We start from the raw sequence: 16,676 nt of genomic DNA on the forward strand, positions 1-16,676 counted from the left end.
TCTTTCATGCAGCTTGATGTTTTTGAGGTTCCTCTGTGTTCTAGCTGGGATCAGTACTTCCTTCCTTCTGAGAGCCGGGTGGACTGTGTCCTTGTGTCCTACGTCTAAAGTCATAGCCAAAGCCAAGGATCATGCAGGTTCTCCTCAGATGTCCTTCTTCTTTCCTACACCAGGATGGTTAACATGGGTTTGAAAGTTGATGCAGTCTCGTATTCCTGGGATTAATCCCACTCGATTGTGATGTGTTGTTTTATATTCTGTGGATTTCAATTTGTTCATGTCTTATTGAGAAGTTTTGCTTTCATGGTCATGAGGGATATTGATCTTTGGTTTTCTTTTCTTGAAATGTCTTTATTTTAGAATCAGGGTAATGTTGGTCTCATAAAATGAGTTTGGAAATACTCCCTCCTTTTCTATTTTCTGGAAGAGGTTGTATAGAATCCATAGGATTTCTCACTTAATGTTTGGTAAAATTCACCAGTGAAACCATCGGGACCTGAAGTTTCTTTTTAAAAAAAACTTTTAACTAGAAATTTCATTCTCTAATAGATGTAGCATAATTTAGGTTATTTCTTCTTGAGCAAGTTTTAGTAGTTTGTGTCTTTTAAGGATTTATTCTATTTCACCTAAGTTTATGAATTCATAGGCACAGAGTTGTTGGTAAGATTCTGTCGATATCCTTGTTGTCAGTGGGGGTGGCCCTTCTCTCATTCCTGATACTGGTAAGTTTGTGTCTTCTCTCTTTTTCTCAGTCTGTGTGACTAGGAGTTTATCAGTTTATCAGTTATCTTTTCAGATAACTAGCTTTTGGCTTTTTTTTTTCTTCATAGTCTTCCTGTTTTCTGTTTCATTGATTTCTTCTCTGATCTTTAGCAGTTTCCATTTTGCTTCCTTTGGACTGAATCGTCTCTACTTTTTCTGTCTTGTGTGTGTGTGTGTGTGTGTGTGTGTGTGTGTAAGCTTAGATTACTGATTTGAAACGTTCTTCTTATCTAATACGAGCATTTATGGCTGCAAGTTTCCCTGAATGCACTGTTTAATATCCTGTATTTTCACTTTCAAAAATGTTTCAAAACATTAAAAAATTTCCCTTGAGACTTCATCTTTATTCTATGTATCAGAAGTATGTTGCTTAATTTTTGAGTCCTTGGGGATTTTCTAGGTATTATTCTGTTGTTGATTTCTAGTTTAATACTGTTAAAATCCAAGAATATAGTTTGTATGTTTTCTGTTCTTTTACATTTGTTATGATTTGTCTTAATGTTCATAATATGCTCATTTTGGTGAATGTTCCATGTACGCTTGAGAAGAATGTGAATTTTGCATTAGTTTATGAATTTCCATTAGCTTACATTGATTGATGATACTGTTCAGGTAATCTCTATTCTTACTAATTTTCTACCTACTTCTTGTATCAACTATTAAGAACTGAGTGTTGATATCTCGAAATATAATTGTGGATTTATTTACTTGTCCTTTCAGATCTATCCATTTTTTGTCTTGCGTGTTTTGAAGCTCTGTTTTTAGGTATATACACATTTAGAATGGTTATATTTTCTTGGAGAATTCATCCCTTTATCATTATGTAATGACCATCTTCCTTGTTTTGAAGTCTACTTTGATATAAATAGAGCTACTCCAGCTTTCTTTTGGTTAGTGGTTTGCATGATGTATTTCTTATCCTTTTACTTTTTACTTTTTAAAAAATATTTTATTTATTTATTTGAGAGAGAGAGAGAAAGCACAAGTTGGGGTGGATGGTCAGAGAAAGAGGGAGAAGCAGTCTTCCTGCTCAGCCTGACGCTGGGATTCTGACCTGAGCTGAAGGCACACAGGTAACCAACTGAGCTATCAGGCACCGCACTTTTTACCTTTCTTTAAGTATTTATATTTAAGGGGTGCCTGGTAGCTCAGTCGCTTAAGTGTCTGCCTTCAGCTCAGGTCATGATATCAGGGTCCTGGGATGGAGCCCCACGTCAGGCCCCCTGTTCAGTGGGGAGCCTGCTTCTCCCTGTCTCTGCCTCCCTCCTCCACTAGTGCATTCTCACTCTCTCTCAAATAAATAAATAACCGTAAAAAAGTATTTATATTTAAAATGGATTTCTTGTAGACAGCCTATATAATTGTTTTTTACTTTTTTAAAGATTCAGTATGTTTTGTCTCTTAACTGATGTGGTTAGATAATTCAAATTAAAATGCTTATTGATACAGTTGAAGTAAAATCTAGCATCTTGCTAATTCTTTTCTATTTGTTCTACTTTTTATGTTTCTTTTTTCTCCTCTCTTCCTCTCTTCTTGAATTAATTATTTTTGTGATTACATTTTATTTCATCTATACTACTTTTCTCAGGTTTTATTTTTATTTATTTATTTTTTAAATATTTATTTATTTATTTATGATAGTCACAGAGAGAGAGAGAGAGAGGCAGAGACACAGGCAGAGAGAGAAGCAGGCCCCATGCACCGGGAGCCCGACGTGGGATTCGATCCCGGGTCTCTAGGATCGCGCCCTGGGCCAAAGGCAGGCACCAAACCGCTGCGCCACCCAGGGATCCCTTTTCTCAGGTTTTAAAGTTTTAGCTGTTGCCCAAAGATTTATAATATACATGTTAAATTAATCTGAATGTACCTTCAAATACTGAACTGCTTCACATGTAGTGTTAATATCTTATAACAGAATATTCCTAAGTCCTCATTTTAAAGATACCATTCTACTGTGGGAGGTTTTTGTTTTGTTTTCTCGCCTTCATCGTTTCTGATGAAGAGTCCATATTAATTCTTATCTGTGGCTTTTGTAGGTGATTTGTCTTTTTTTCTCCGACTGGCTTCAGAATTTTTTCATTGTGTCTTTGGTTTTCAGAAGCTTGAGTATAATATACTTAGGTGTGGTTTGTTTCTTAGAGTTTATCCTGCTTGATGTTCTTACAGATTGGATCTGTGGTTTGGTGTCTGTAATTAATTTTAGAAAATTCTCAGCCATTACTTATTCAAATATTTCCTCTCTTCTCTCTTCTTTTGCAGGTCCAATTATATGTACATAAGATCATTTGATATTGTCTCACATTGCTTAGATGCTGTTTTTATTTCTACTCTTTTTATTTTTCAGTTCAGTTTGGTTAATTTCTACTGGCTTCTCTTTAAGTATAGTGATTCATTCCTCTCCTCCATTGAGTCTACTGGTGAGTTCCATGAAGGACTTCTTCATTTCTACTCCCGTGTTTTTTGATTTCTAGTTTTTCCATGCAATTCCTGTAGCTTCCATCTCTCAGCTAAAACTACCCATCTGATTTTGCATGGTGTCCACCTTTTCTATTGAAACCTTTATTGTATTAATCATAGTTATTTTAAATTCTGTGTTTAATTATATCTGTCATATCTGAGACTGTTTCTTGATTATTGCTGTGTCTCTGCAAAGTGTGTTTTTTTCCTTGCCTTTTTGTAGGGCTCATAGTTGTTTTTGTTGCTGTTGTTTTTAATGAGAACTGAACATCCAGTGTGGGACATAGATACTACCTTAGAGATAAGCACATCTTTCTTTCTGCTAGGCTTTTAATATGGGGGTTTTATGTTAATCAAGTAAGGAGTTGGGCTGAATTTGAGGTTTCTTGTTGCTAAGGTTATCCTTCTTGAATCATAGGCTTCAAAGTCCTCTAGTAACATCTCTTGTCTGGTGTGAGGGCTAGTTTGTCAGAGGTATTTTCCCTTGGCTTTGGTTCTTCCCTTTGCATTGCACCTCAGAGAAGGTCTGTCTCTTCCTGCTCTCCCCAGGATCCTGGTTAGCCTGATGGTGAGGCAGGAAATGCACCTCCTGATGCTCCAGTTAAGCCTCAGTCTCCAGCAGGCACTATGTGCCTGGGTCTGAGGGGTATGGCCTTTCCAAGTGCTCCTGCTTCTCCCCTCACTCTAGTTCCAGGCCTAGCACAGGTTCTTGCTCCTCTCCTAACTGGAGTGTTTTGTTTTGTTGTTTTTTTCCCTCCTCCAATCTCAGGTTTTCACCTGTGCCCTTAAAGTGACAGCTTTTGTTGCTCTTATCTCTGTAGGTTAAGTCTTTTGTTCCCTAGAGGAGAAGGGTAGGGGACAAGGGGTAGTGGAAAGGGAGATGGGCGGGGGGTTGGGGTGACGGGCATTGAGGGGGGGCACTTGACGGATGAGCACTGGGTGATATGCTATATGTTGGCAAATTGAACTCCAATAAAAATAAATAAATAAATAAATAATATTTCATACTAAAAAAAATAGTAAAAAAAAAGAAGGATAGGGGAGATTTGGCTATGGCTGTGGCTTTCCTTCCCCAGCCAGTATTAGGAAGGAAGCCAGAGTGTCTGCAGGCTTGTTGGCTTAAACAGTACTTCTCTTCTCAGTTCTGGAGGCTAGAATCTGAGATCGAGGAGTCAAAAAGGGTTGTTCCTTCCGAGGCTCCTCTCCTCGGCCTGTAGGTGGCTGACCTCTCTGGGCATCTTCACAAGGTTTTCCCTCTGTGTGTGTGTGTGTGTGTGTGTGTGTGTGTGTGTGTATAACCTCTTCTTATAAGGATACTAGTGCTATTGGATTAGGGTCCACCCTAGTAATCTCATTTAACCTTAATTAACTGCTTAAATACCGTTTCCCAAAATATAGTCATATTCTTGAGATATCAGAGGTTAGGACTTCAGTATAAATGTGAGGGGGGGCACATTTCAGCCCATAGCTTTCCACCCAAATTTAGGTCTTTCTTGCATGCAAACTATATTAACTCCATGCCTGCAGCCTCAAAGTCCAACTTTTTTTTTTTAAAATTCCAGCATCAACTTTGAATCCAAAACCCCATCTAGTACAGGTAGACATGAGACCCAGGTATGATTCATCCTAGGCAAAATGCTTCTCTAGCTATGAACCTGTGAAACCAGGCAATAAGTTATCTGCTTCCAAAATACGACATAGGCTAGGCACAGGATAGACAATCTCATTCAAAAAGGGAGAAATTCAAAAGAAAGAAAGGGTTTGTCAATGGGAAGCAAGTCCAGAATCTCGTAGGGCAAATTCCATTAGATTTCAGGCTTCAGAATAATACTTAGATTTTAAGGCTTAATAATAATTCTCTATTCTCTGTTTCTACCAGGGTGGGCCTCCCTGCCAGACTCACCAGGATGATAGCCCCATGCCCTCAGCCCCGGGCATTGGCTCTGACTCCCCTGGAACCAAGAAAAAGATAAGACAGCCCCGTCCACTGGGCCTTTGTGCCCACAGTAGTAGCGGCAGCTGCTGACCTCTCAACCACCTTCAGAGTCATCCTTCTTTGTTGAGGGATAATGCATGTTTGCAGCCGGAGAGCTCTGTTGGCCCATCCCCTAGAATCCCAGTGCTCAGATAGCTTTCCTTCATTTTGTCTCAGCTCTGTCTCCTTCAGTACGAGCCGGTAGCATTTCTGCTTGTATGAAATTTTTAAAAAACCTATTGGCCTCCCATATAATTCATGGGAGCCCACACCATTAGACAAGGGGGTCCTCCTTACATCTTTCCTAGATAGCCCAATCTCTATTCCTGGCCTCTGCTGAGATGGCTGAATGGAACCATAAGTCACACCTCTAGCAACCTCTAGCAAATGATTGCCCCGCCACATCTTAGATACTCTCTAAACATGCTTTCTCATTTTTCTTATTTTTTACAATATAGACAGGCTGAGAATTTTACAAATCTTCAAGTTCTTTTTTGCTTAACAATTCTTTGTTCAATTTATCTCTTTCCTCTTATATTTCACTATAAGGAACAAGGAGAACCAGACCATGCTTCAACATTTTCTTAGGAATCCCCTCATCTAAATATTGAAGTTCATCAGTTCCAAGTTCTGCTTTCCACAAAAAGGAAAAATTTGCCATTTTACAAGGATCAACTTCCCCTTTCAGTTTCCAATAACATTTACTATTTTTCTTTTTTTTTTTTAAAAAAAGAGATTTTATTTATTCATTCATTATAGACAGAGAGAGAGAGAGAGAGAGAGAGAGAGAGGCAGAGACAGGCAGAGGGAGAAGCAGGCTCCATGCAGGGAGCCCGATGTGGGACTTGATCCCTGGACCCCAGGATCACATCCTGGGCCGAGGGCAGATGCTCCACCACTGAGCCACCCAGGTGCCCACAGTTACTAATTTCCACCTGACATCTCATCAGAAGCACCTTTGACATTGATATTTCTAACAGCAATGTTTATGATAACGTTTGTATTCTCTAAGATGATACAAGCTCTCCAGCTTCTCTTCTTTTTCAGAGCTCTCACTAGAATTGCCTTTAATCCTGTATTTCTATTAACAGTGCCCTCAAGGAAATGTGGGCTTATTTTTAGCAAGGACTTCAAGGTTCATCTAGCCTCCCCCCATTACCCCGTTCCGTTCCAAAGCCACTTCCACGTTTAGGTATTTGTTAACAAATAATAAATCACCCCAGGACCCTACTTCTTGGCACCAAAATCTGTATTAGTTTTCTTTTTTATTTTTTAATAATAAATTTATTTTTTATTAGTGTTCAATTTGCCAACATACAGAATAACACCCAGTGCTCATCCTGTCAAGTGCCCCCCTCAGTGCCCATCACCCAGTCACCCTCACCCCCCGCCCTCCTCCCCTTCCACCACCCCCAGTTCGTTTCCCAGAGTTAGGAGTCTTTATGTTCTGTCTCCCTCTCTGATATTTCCTACCCATTTCTTCTCCCTTCCCTTCTATTCCCTTTCACAATTATTTATATTCCCCAAATGAATGTATTAGTTTTCTTAGGCTGCCATAACAGAACACCGCGGACGGGGTACTTAGAGCAGACATTTATCTTCTCACGATTTTAGAGGCGTAGAGTCCAAGATCAAGGTATCAACAGGGCGCTTGTTATCGGAGGTTCTCTCCTTGGCCTGTAGACGGCCATCTCCTCCTCCTGTCTTCACATGGTCTTCCCTCGTGCTTGTCTACATTCAAATTTCGTCTTTTAGAAGGGCACCACTCATTTTGGTGGCCCTGTCTCCAAATATAGTCCCATTCTGAGGTCCTGGGAGTTAGGAACTCAATATATGATTTTTTTTGAGGAAGGGGACCCAATTCACTTGGAACAGAAAGTTACTGAGGACTCTCCCCAGTCTTTCCACAGGACATGTGGTGGGATCTGTGGAAGTAAAGTCTGCACACAGGTGTAAGAGCCAGCACACCCGGGCCGCAGGGAAATTCCCATTCCCACATCCCCCACTCGCCCCATGTGTCTTCCTATGTGCTCTTTCCCACATCTTTAATAAAGAGAAATGAAGGAAGATAAGAGAATAACCCACACTCAGGATAAGACTATCGTTTGTAACTGTTTCGGATTCACTCATTTAGGGGTGTTCAGTAGATTCCTCTACCCTTCTTTTTTTTTCCTAAGGCTTTTTTTTCTTTATGATTTTTATTTTTTTACTGAGGTATAATTGACATAAAGCATTATATTAGTTCCAAGCATATAACATAATGATTTGACATTTGTATATGTTGTGAAATAATCCCTACAATAAATTTAGTTAACAACCATCACCACACGTAATAAAAATTATTTTTCTTGTGATGAGCACTTTTAAGATCTACTCTCAGCAGTGGTCAAATTTGAATACAGTGTTATTAACTATAGTCCCCATGCTGTGCATTACACCCCCGTGACTTACTTGTTTTATAACTAGAAGTTTGTGCCTTTTGACCTCTTTCACCCATTTCACCCAATACCTGCTTCTTCCCTTCTCTCCTCCGCCTGGCAACCAGCAGTCTGTTCTGATTCTCCAAGGTCTAACTTTTGTTAATTATTAACCTTTTTTTTTTTTTTAAGATTCCACATACAAGTGAGACTATGTGGTATTTATCTATCTCTGATTTATTTCACTTTTTGTAATGTCCACAGGTCCATTCATGTTGTCACAAATGCCAGTATTTTATTTTTCTTTATGGGTGAAATATTTCATTTCTCTTATATATATATCACATCTTTTTCATCCATTCATCCATCTATGAACACTTGGTTTGATTTCATACATTGGCTATTGTGTAATGCTGCAGTGAACACGGAGGTGTGGATGTCTTTTTGAGTTAGTGCTTTAATTTTTTTCGGGTAAATACCCAGATGTGGAATTGCTGGATCATATGGTATTTCTCTTATTACCGTTTGAGGAGCCTCTGTACTATTCTGCATGGTGGTTCCACAAATTTACATTTCCAACAATGGGTTCCTTTCTCTCTACATTCTCACCAACACTTGTTGTTTCTTCTCCTTTTGGTAAGAGCCATTCTTACAAAAGTGTGAGGTTATATGCCATTGTGGTTTTAATTCACATTTCCTTGAATTATTAGTAATGTTGAACATCTTTTTATGTACGGGTTGGCTATCGGTATTTCTTCTTTAGAAAACTATTCAGATCTTCTGCCCATTTTTTAATCAGGTTATTTTGGTGTTTTTGTTTTTTGCTACTGAGTTGTATGAGTTCTTTATGTATTTTGGATATTAACTGGTTATCAGATTATATGCAAATATTTTCTCATATTCAATAGGTAGCCTTTCCATTTTGATTTCTTTTGCTGAACAGAACCTTTTTAGTTTGATGTAGCCCCAACTGTTTATTTTTGTGTTTTTTGCCTTTGCTTTTTAAAAAAATTTTTTGTTTTTTTTTGTTTGTTGTTTTTCTTTTTTTTTTGCCTTTGCTTTTGATGTCAGATTAAAAAATCATTGCCAAGACCAATATCAGACAAGATTGGGCGCGTTCAGGGTGGTATGGCCGTAGACTCAAGACCAATATCAAGGAGCTTACTGCCTATGTTTCCTTTAGGGATTCTAGTTTCAGATCTTACATCCAAGTATTTCATTTATTATGAGTTAATTTTTTAAAAAAAGATTTTGTTTATTTACTCACAAGAGACACAGAGAGAGGCAGAGACACAGGCAGAGGGAGAAGTAGGCTCCATGCAGAGAGCCCGATGTGGGACTCGATCACGGGACCCGTGGACCACCACAGCCTGGGCTAAAGGCAGACACTCAACTGCTGAGCCACCCGGGTGCCCCATGAATTAATCTTTATGTAAAGTGAAAGATGGGGGTTCAGTTTCATTGTTTCACACGTGGCTGTCCCTGTTTTTCTAGCACCATTTATTGAAGGGTCTGTCCTTTCCACATTTTATATTCTTGGTTCCTTTTTGTAAATTAATTGACCATATACATGTGGGTTTATTTCTGGGCTTTCGGTTCTGTTGTACATTGTTTGATTTGTGGGTGTTAAACCACTCTTGCATTACCAGGATAAATCCCACTTGTTCATGGTGAATGATTCTTTTATTGTATTGTTGAACTCAGTTTGCTAATATTTTGTTGAAGATTTTTGCATGTATGTTCATCAAGTATATTGGTCTGATATTTTCTATGCTTGCAGCATGCTTGGGCTGGTTTTGGTATCAGGGTAATGTTGGCCTTGGAAAATGAGTTTAGAAATAGTTCCTCCTATTTTTTGGAAGAGTTTGAAAGGCATTGGCATTAATTCTTTAAATATTTGACAGAATTCACCAGTTAATCCATCTGGACCTGGACTTTCATTTATTGGGATTTTTTGATTCTGTATATTTTCATGATTCAGTCTTGGCAGATTGTAAGTTTCTAGAAATTTATGTATTTCATCTTGGTTGTCCAATATTTTAGCATATAATTGTTCATTGCAGTCTCTTTCTGTATATTAATGTGGTATCAATTGTAATATATCCTCTTTCATTTCTGATTTTATTTCTGTGAGTCTTCTTTTTCCTGTTAAGTTTGGACAAAGGTTTCTTTATTTTGTTTATCTTTTCAAAAAATCTGCTCTTAGTTTCATTGATCTTTTCTATTGTATTTTTAGTCTCTCATGTATTCCTACTCTGACCTTTATTATTTCCTTTCTTCTATTAACTTTGGTCTTTGTTCTTTTTTTAGTTCCTTGAGGTGTAAAGTTAGGTTATTTGAGATCTTTCTTGTTTTTTAATGTAGGCATTTATCACACGAACTTACTTTTTTAGAACAGCTTTTGCTGCATCCCTTACGTTTTGGTATGTTGTACTATTTTCATTTGTTTCAAGATTCCTTAATTTCCCTTTAGATTTCTTTTTTGACCCATTGATTGTTCAGTAGCATGTTTAATCTTTGAATCTTCCAGTTTTCTTCCTGTAGTTTATTTCTAGTTTTATACTATTATAGTTGAAAAAGAGCTTGATGTGATTTCAATCTTCTTAATTTATTAAGACTTATTTTATGCCCTGATCTATCCTGAGAATGTTCCACTTACACTTGAGAAGGATGCATATTCTGTTGCTCTTGGATGGAATGTTTTGTATATGGATACTCAGAGAACCAAAAGAACTCTTGGGCATTAAAATCTAATATTTATTTATTTTTAAAAGATTATATCATTTATTTGAAAGAGAATGATCATGAGTGGGTGGGGAGGAGCAGAGAGAGTGGAAGAAGCAGATTTCTGCTCCATCCCAGGACCCTGGGATCATGACCTGAGCCAAAGGCAGACTCAACTAACTGAGCCACCCAAGTGTCCCTAAAATCTAAAATTTAAATTAGAAGTTAAATATGAGTTGGAGGTAAAGTTGAGGAAATTTCCTAGAAATAGTACTAGTCAACAGGATATAAAATATGAGACAACATAAATGTTTCATAAGATCAATTTAGGAGGCCCAACCCCTAACTACTAGAAGTTATGAAAAGAGAACAAAGAACACAGAGAAAAGGAAATTACAAATAACTAATGTAAGAAAACTTCCTTTACCTTAAGAGTATGTATCTCTAGATTGAAAAATGCCCCTCAAGTGTTCAACACAATAAATGATTTTTAAAAAGACCTGCATTGTAAAATTAACATTCGTCAGAGAGAAAAACCATAGGCTTACTACATACCAATCAATGAGAATAAGATAAGAATCAGACAATGTCACATCAGTAAAGGCCAATGACAAGCTGACTGCATGAAACTTTGGCATATTTAATTCTTTTTTGGTGGCCAGTTTATCAGTAGACATTTAGAATCAGCTTTAGTCACGCTGATTTTTTTCTTCTGATTATGACGTCTGTCTTTATTAGACGTATATGTCCGTTGTGTATCAGTTATCCTTTTCTGGTTTAAATGTGTGTGCAGAATATATAAAAATATATGTTTGCACAGACACATATACACATTATATATATTTACATAGATATTAATATATTTACATGGGTCTTTTGGCTAAATAAAAATGTGATTAAAAAATGAGAATAAGTTAACAATCAGGATTTTAAAGTATTGACATTGGATGATACAAAGCAATGAAATATACTTTTAAAATTCTAAGGATAAATGAATTTCACCTCGAATTTTATACTCAGTGTAACTATGAAGGAAGTGTATTGCAAAATAAAGATATTTTTAGAGATGCCTGGGTGGCTCAGTGGTTGAGCATCTGCCTTTGCCTCTGAAATTGCTGGATTGAGTCCCACATCGGGCTCCTTCATGGAAACCTGCTTCTCCTCCCTCTGCCTGTGTCTCTGCCTCTCTCTATGTCTCTCATGAATAAATAAAATTTTTAAAAAAAAGATATTTTCAGATACTTAAGGGCTCAGGTTACCTGTTTTCTATTCACCCTTTTTATGGAAATGTTTGAAGGATGCAGAAATAAGGGATTAAACCAAGACAGAAGAACACATAGGATCCAGAAAACATCATCTTCAGGGATCAGCGAAGAAAAGGCCTTGAAGGACAGGTCTTCGGGCTTACAGTGTGACGGTTTTTGGTCATGGCAAGAGGCTGGAGGCCAGCAGGAGTAGAACTGAGAATGCATACTATGAATGTCTGGCATATTCCCCAAGAGGGGCCCACCGTAATTTTCTTTGGTAATTTATAAGGGACAGCAACTGTCAGTCCTGCTGTGGTGAAGATGTCAGCTTTTTAAAAAAGAACCTGCATTATTCAGCAGCATTGAAAAGTTTAGGCTGGAAGTGGAATGCAGGTATCAGACTAAAAGCCTATAGCATCGGACAGTTTAGGTTGCCCATAATACGAATGTTCAAAGAGATGCCTGTGCTTTTATGCAAGAGTCATTCAGAAGTTTTGAGAAATGGAATAGCTTTGGTTATATCCTCCAGTTCTAGGTGATAAGTCGTTTACATTCCAGATGCAGTATGGTGTAAATGGTTAAGAGTGTGGAGTCTGGAGCTAGTCTAGCTGAGTTCAAGTCCAGGTTGTAGCACTTCCTAGCTGAGTGAACGTGGATGGGTTATCTAACCTCATTTTCTTTATTTGTAAAATAAAGACTCCTAATATCTACCTTATAGTTTGTTATGCAGAACAAAGTAAGTCAAGTACTTTGAATAGTAGTCAGCAGATAGAGTGTGATCATCAGAATTACATGGATCCTTCAACCCAGATGAGGTAGGCTAAAATTTAGATAAAGATAGGGAGAGAAGGAATGAAATATTTATTAGGTAATATAACTTAGTAGCTGATAGTTGGGCTTAGACCTGGATTTGAGGTATAGCTCTGTCTCCCCTTAACCAGCAATGTGACCACTGAAATTCTGTTTGTTTTTTTCAGATTTTTATTTAAATTCTAGTTACTTGGGCAGCCCTGGTGGCTCAGCGGTTTAGCACCACCTTCAGCCTGGGGCATGATCCTGGGGTCCCGGGATCAAGTCCCACATCAGGCTCCTGCATGGAACCTGCTTCTCCCTCTGCCTGTGTTTCTGCCTCTCTCTCTCTCTCTCTCTCTCTCTCTGTCTCTCATGAATAAATAAATTAAATCTTTTTTAAAAATTCTAGTTAGTTAAGATATAATGTTATCTTGGTTTCAAGAGTAGAATTTAGTGACTCATCCCTTACTATAATACCCAGAGCTCATCATAACAAGTGCCCTCCTTGATACCCATCACCTGTTTAGCCTACCCCCACCCACTTCCCTCCATCAACCCACATTTTGTTCTTTAACATTAAGAGTCTGATGATTTGCTTCCCTGTCTCTTTCCCCTCCCATATGGTTATCTGTTTTGTTTTTTAAATCCCACGTATGACTGAAATCATATGGTATTTGTCTTTCTCTGACTTATTTCACTTAGCATAACAAACTCTAGCTCCATCCACATTGTTGCAAATAGCAAGATTTCATTCTTTTTGATGGCTGAGTAATATTCCTGTGTGTGTGTGTGTGTGTGTGTGTGTGTGTGTGTGTGTATTTACACACCACATCTTTATCCATTCATCAGTTGATGGACATTTGGGTTTCCATAATTTGGCTATTGTTGATCATTCTGCTATAAACATCATGGTGCACATATCCCTTGGAATATTTACTTTTGTATCCTTTGGATGAATACCTAGTAATGCAATTGTTGGATCATAGGGTAATTCTATTTTTATCTTTTTGAGGAACTTCTATGCTTTTCCAGAGTGGCTGCACCAGTTTGCATTCCCATCAACAGTATAAGACAGTTTAGCTTTCTCCACATCCTCACTAACATCTGTTGTTTCCTGACTTGTTAATTTTAGCCATTCTGATAGATGTGAGGTGGGATCTCATTGTAGTTTTGATTTGCATTTCCCTGATGATGAGTGATGCTGAACATCTTTTTTTTTAATATTTTATTTATTTATTCATGAGAGACACAGAGACACAGACAGAGGGAGAAGCAGGTTCCATGCCGGAAGCCCGATGTGGGACTCGATCCCAGGACTCTCGGATCACGCCCTGGGCTGAAGGCAGGCGCTAAACCGCTGAGGCACCCAGGGATCCCCTGAACATCTTTTCATGTGTCTGTTGGCCATCTGGATGTCTTCTTTGGAAAAATATTTATTTGTGTCTTCTCCCCATTTCTTAAGTGGATTATTTGTTTTTTGGGTGTTGAGTTTGGTAAATTCTTTATGTATTTTGGATACTAAACCTTTATCAGATAATTGCAAATATCCTCTTCCAGGCTGTAGACTGCATTTTAGTTTTGTTGGTTGTTTCCTTTGCTGTATAGAAGCTTTTTATCTTGATGAAGTCCCAATAGTTCATTTTTGCTTTTGTTTCCCTTGCCTCTGGCAATGTGTCTAGTAAGAAGTTACAGCCACAGAGGTCAAAGAGGTTGTTGCCTGTGTTCTCCTCTAGGATTTTGATTTCCTATCTCACATCTAGGTGTTTCTCCATGTTGAATTAATTTTTGTGTGTGGTGTAAGAAAGTGGTCCAGTTTATTCTTCTGCTTGTGGCTGTCCAGTTTTCCCAACACCACCTGATGAGGAGACTGTCCTTTTTCCATTGGATATTCTTTCTTGCTTTGTCAAAGATTATTAGTAGGTCCATTCTGGGTCTCTTCTTTTCTTCCATTGATCTATGTGTCTGTTTTTGTGCCATATCATACTGTCTTGATGATTACAGGTTTGTAATAGAGCTTGAAATCTGGAATTATGATGCCTCCCATCTTAATTTTCTTTTTTAGGATTGTTTTTGGCTATTTGGGGTCTTTTGTGGTTCTACACAAGTTTTAGGATTGTTTGTTCTAGCTCTATGAAAAATGCTGGTAGTATTTTGATAGGGATTGGATTGAATATGTAGATTACTTTGGGTAGTATGGAGATTTTAACAATGTTTGTTCTTCTACTCCATGAACCTGGAATGTTTTTCCATTTCTTTTTCCTCTTCAATTTCTTTCATAGGTATTCTATAGTTTTGACATACAGATCTCTTACTTCTTTGTTTAGGTTTATCCCTGGGTATCTTATGATTTTTGGTGTAATTATAAATTAGTCTGATTCTTTAATATTTCTTCCAGCTGCTTCATTATTGGTGTATAGAAATGCAACAGCTTTCTGCATGTTGATTTTATACCCTGTGACTTTGCTGAATTCATATATTAGTTCTAGCAATTTTTTGGTGGAGTCTTTTGGATTTTCTACATAGAGTATCGTGTCTGCAAATAATGAAAGTATGGCTTTTTCCTTGCCAATCTGACTGACTTTTATTTCTTTTTGTTGTGTGATTGCTGAGGCTAAGACTTCCAGTACTCTATTAAATAGTAATGGTGAGAATGGACATTCCTGTCTTGTTCCTGACCATAGAGGAAAAGCCCTCAGGATGATATTAGCCGTGGGCCTTTGGTATATGTGAGCCTCAGTTTCCGTGTCAGGAATTTCAGTCAGGTCCTTGGTCCAAAGCCAGTTCTTTCAAAACCAGCCTCACTTATGACAAAGTTGGAATCATTGGTGATGCTATCCAAGTACAGCAGGAAGGCACATAAAGCATAAGGAATGTGAATGTTTGGGGGTTGGGGGTGGGGGTGTGGAGAACCAAAGCTATGGATGATGGCAAAGGTCTAATGGGTGATGGGAAAGGAGGGAGAATAAAATGCTGAATTTTGAAAAAGTGAACAGCGTGAGTTCCTTAAATTCTCATCAGTTGTGCTTAGTTTTTCTTATCTTCTTTTTACATTTTCTCAGACTTGGTATTTGATTTGATTTGTTTCTAGAGCAATAAGCCCATTATGGTCATGGAATTCTGGGTCGGCTGGTTTGACACATGGGGAAGTGAACATAAGGTTAAAAATCCTAAGGGTAAGTGTTTTGCAGTGTTTGACCCCAAATAGAGGTGGGCCTGAGTCATGGATCATTCACACATTTCTTTGCTAATTAATTAGCTCACTCAACCATAACTCTTCATTCAACACCTGTATGTGCAAGGACTTGGCTAAGGTTGAGAGTGCACTGATGAATAAAAACGACTTGGTTCCTAGAGCTTGTTACTTAGTAGAATTGACAGATAATTAAGTAAATCAAGGGTTCCATATCTGACAAGTACTTTGAAGCAAAGAAACAGGTGCAGTGATAGAAGAGACAGGGGCAGGCCTGCAGAGGTAAGGCAAGGTGGTCATGGAAAGGGTCTTGAAAGGCAACATCTCTGAAGAAGGGAATGCATTTGCTAAAAGTCTGAATAATCTCTGCTAAATGTGCAGGCCATTGCTATGGCAATGTCAACAAAGTGGTAGTGGTTATCAGGAGGCAACATGCAATGATGGTTGACAGCATGGATCCTGGTGCCAAAGAGATCAGGATTTCAATCTCAGCTCTGCTCGTCTGCATGACTAGTTTTCCTTGTTTGCTAAGCCTGTGTCCTCACCTAAAACAGGAATTATCATGTAACCTGCCTCATAGGGTTGTTGTGAGGATTAAATGTGATAAACGACTCAGAACAGTGCCTGGCAGAGGTTGACTTAATAGAAGTATTTTGCTACTAAAGATATTTTGCCATTGATACTACGAAAACAAGCTCACTTAAAAAACAAACAAACAAAAAAAAAAAAACAAAAAACAAAACCAAGCTCACTTGTACCAGAAATAAACCAATGAAAAATTCCAGGTAACTGAGGAAAGCCTGCTTGAGCTGAAACAAAACAAAACAAAACCCACCACTAACAAACAAGTTTTCTGATCGCCTTCACGTCGGGCACAATGATGGGATGTTTCTTACATATGTTCTCTCATCAACCCGATGAGGTAGTAGGAGTTAGGACTTTCATTTAGCAGATAAAGCAGCAGAGGCCCTAAGAGAAAAATGGGCTCTCCAAGTCAATGCAAGTAGTAAAGAGCACAGCCAGGGTGGACTCCCACACGTAACTACCCTTTAACTAACTCCCTATGATGCCAGTAGGAGGTTGCTCACACCTGGTAAAATCATGGTGACAAA

General features: G+C 38.2%; 1 protein-coding gene across 2 annotated transcripts in view; it reads left to right on the forward strand.

Moving 5' to 3' along the window:
• Window positions 1-16,676, forward strand: part of LOC129496589 (beta-galactosidase-1-like protein 3) — a 43,301-nt gene that overhangs the window by 12,904 nt on the left and 13,721 nt on the right. For both annotated transcript variants that reach the window (XM_055304687.1, XM_055304688.1), the window contains one exon: window positions 15,463-15,547. In XM_055304687.1, the coding sequence (XP_055160662.1) occupies window positions 15,463-15,547 (85 nt within the window). The remainder of the gene's footprint in view (window positions 1-15,462; window positions 15,548-16,676) is intronic.

This window comes from Nyctereutes procyonoides, unplaced genomic scaffold (assembly GCF_905146905.1).
Source record: "Nyctereutes procyonoides isolate TBG_1078 unplaced genomic scaffold, NYPRO_anot_genome, whole genome shotgun sequence".
NCBI lineage: Eukaryota > Metazoa > Chordata > Mammalia > Carnivora > Canidae > Nyctereutes > Nyctereutes procyonoides.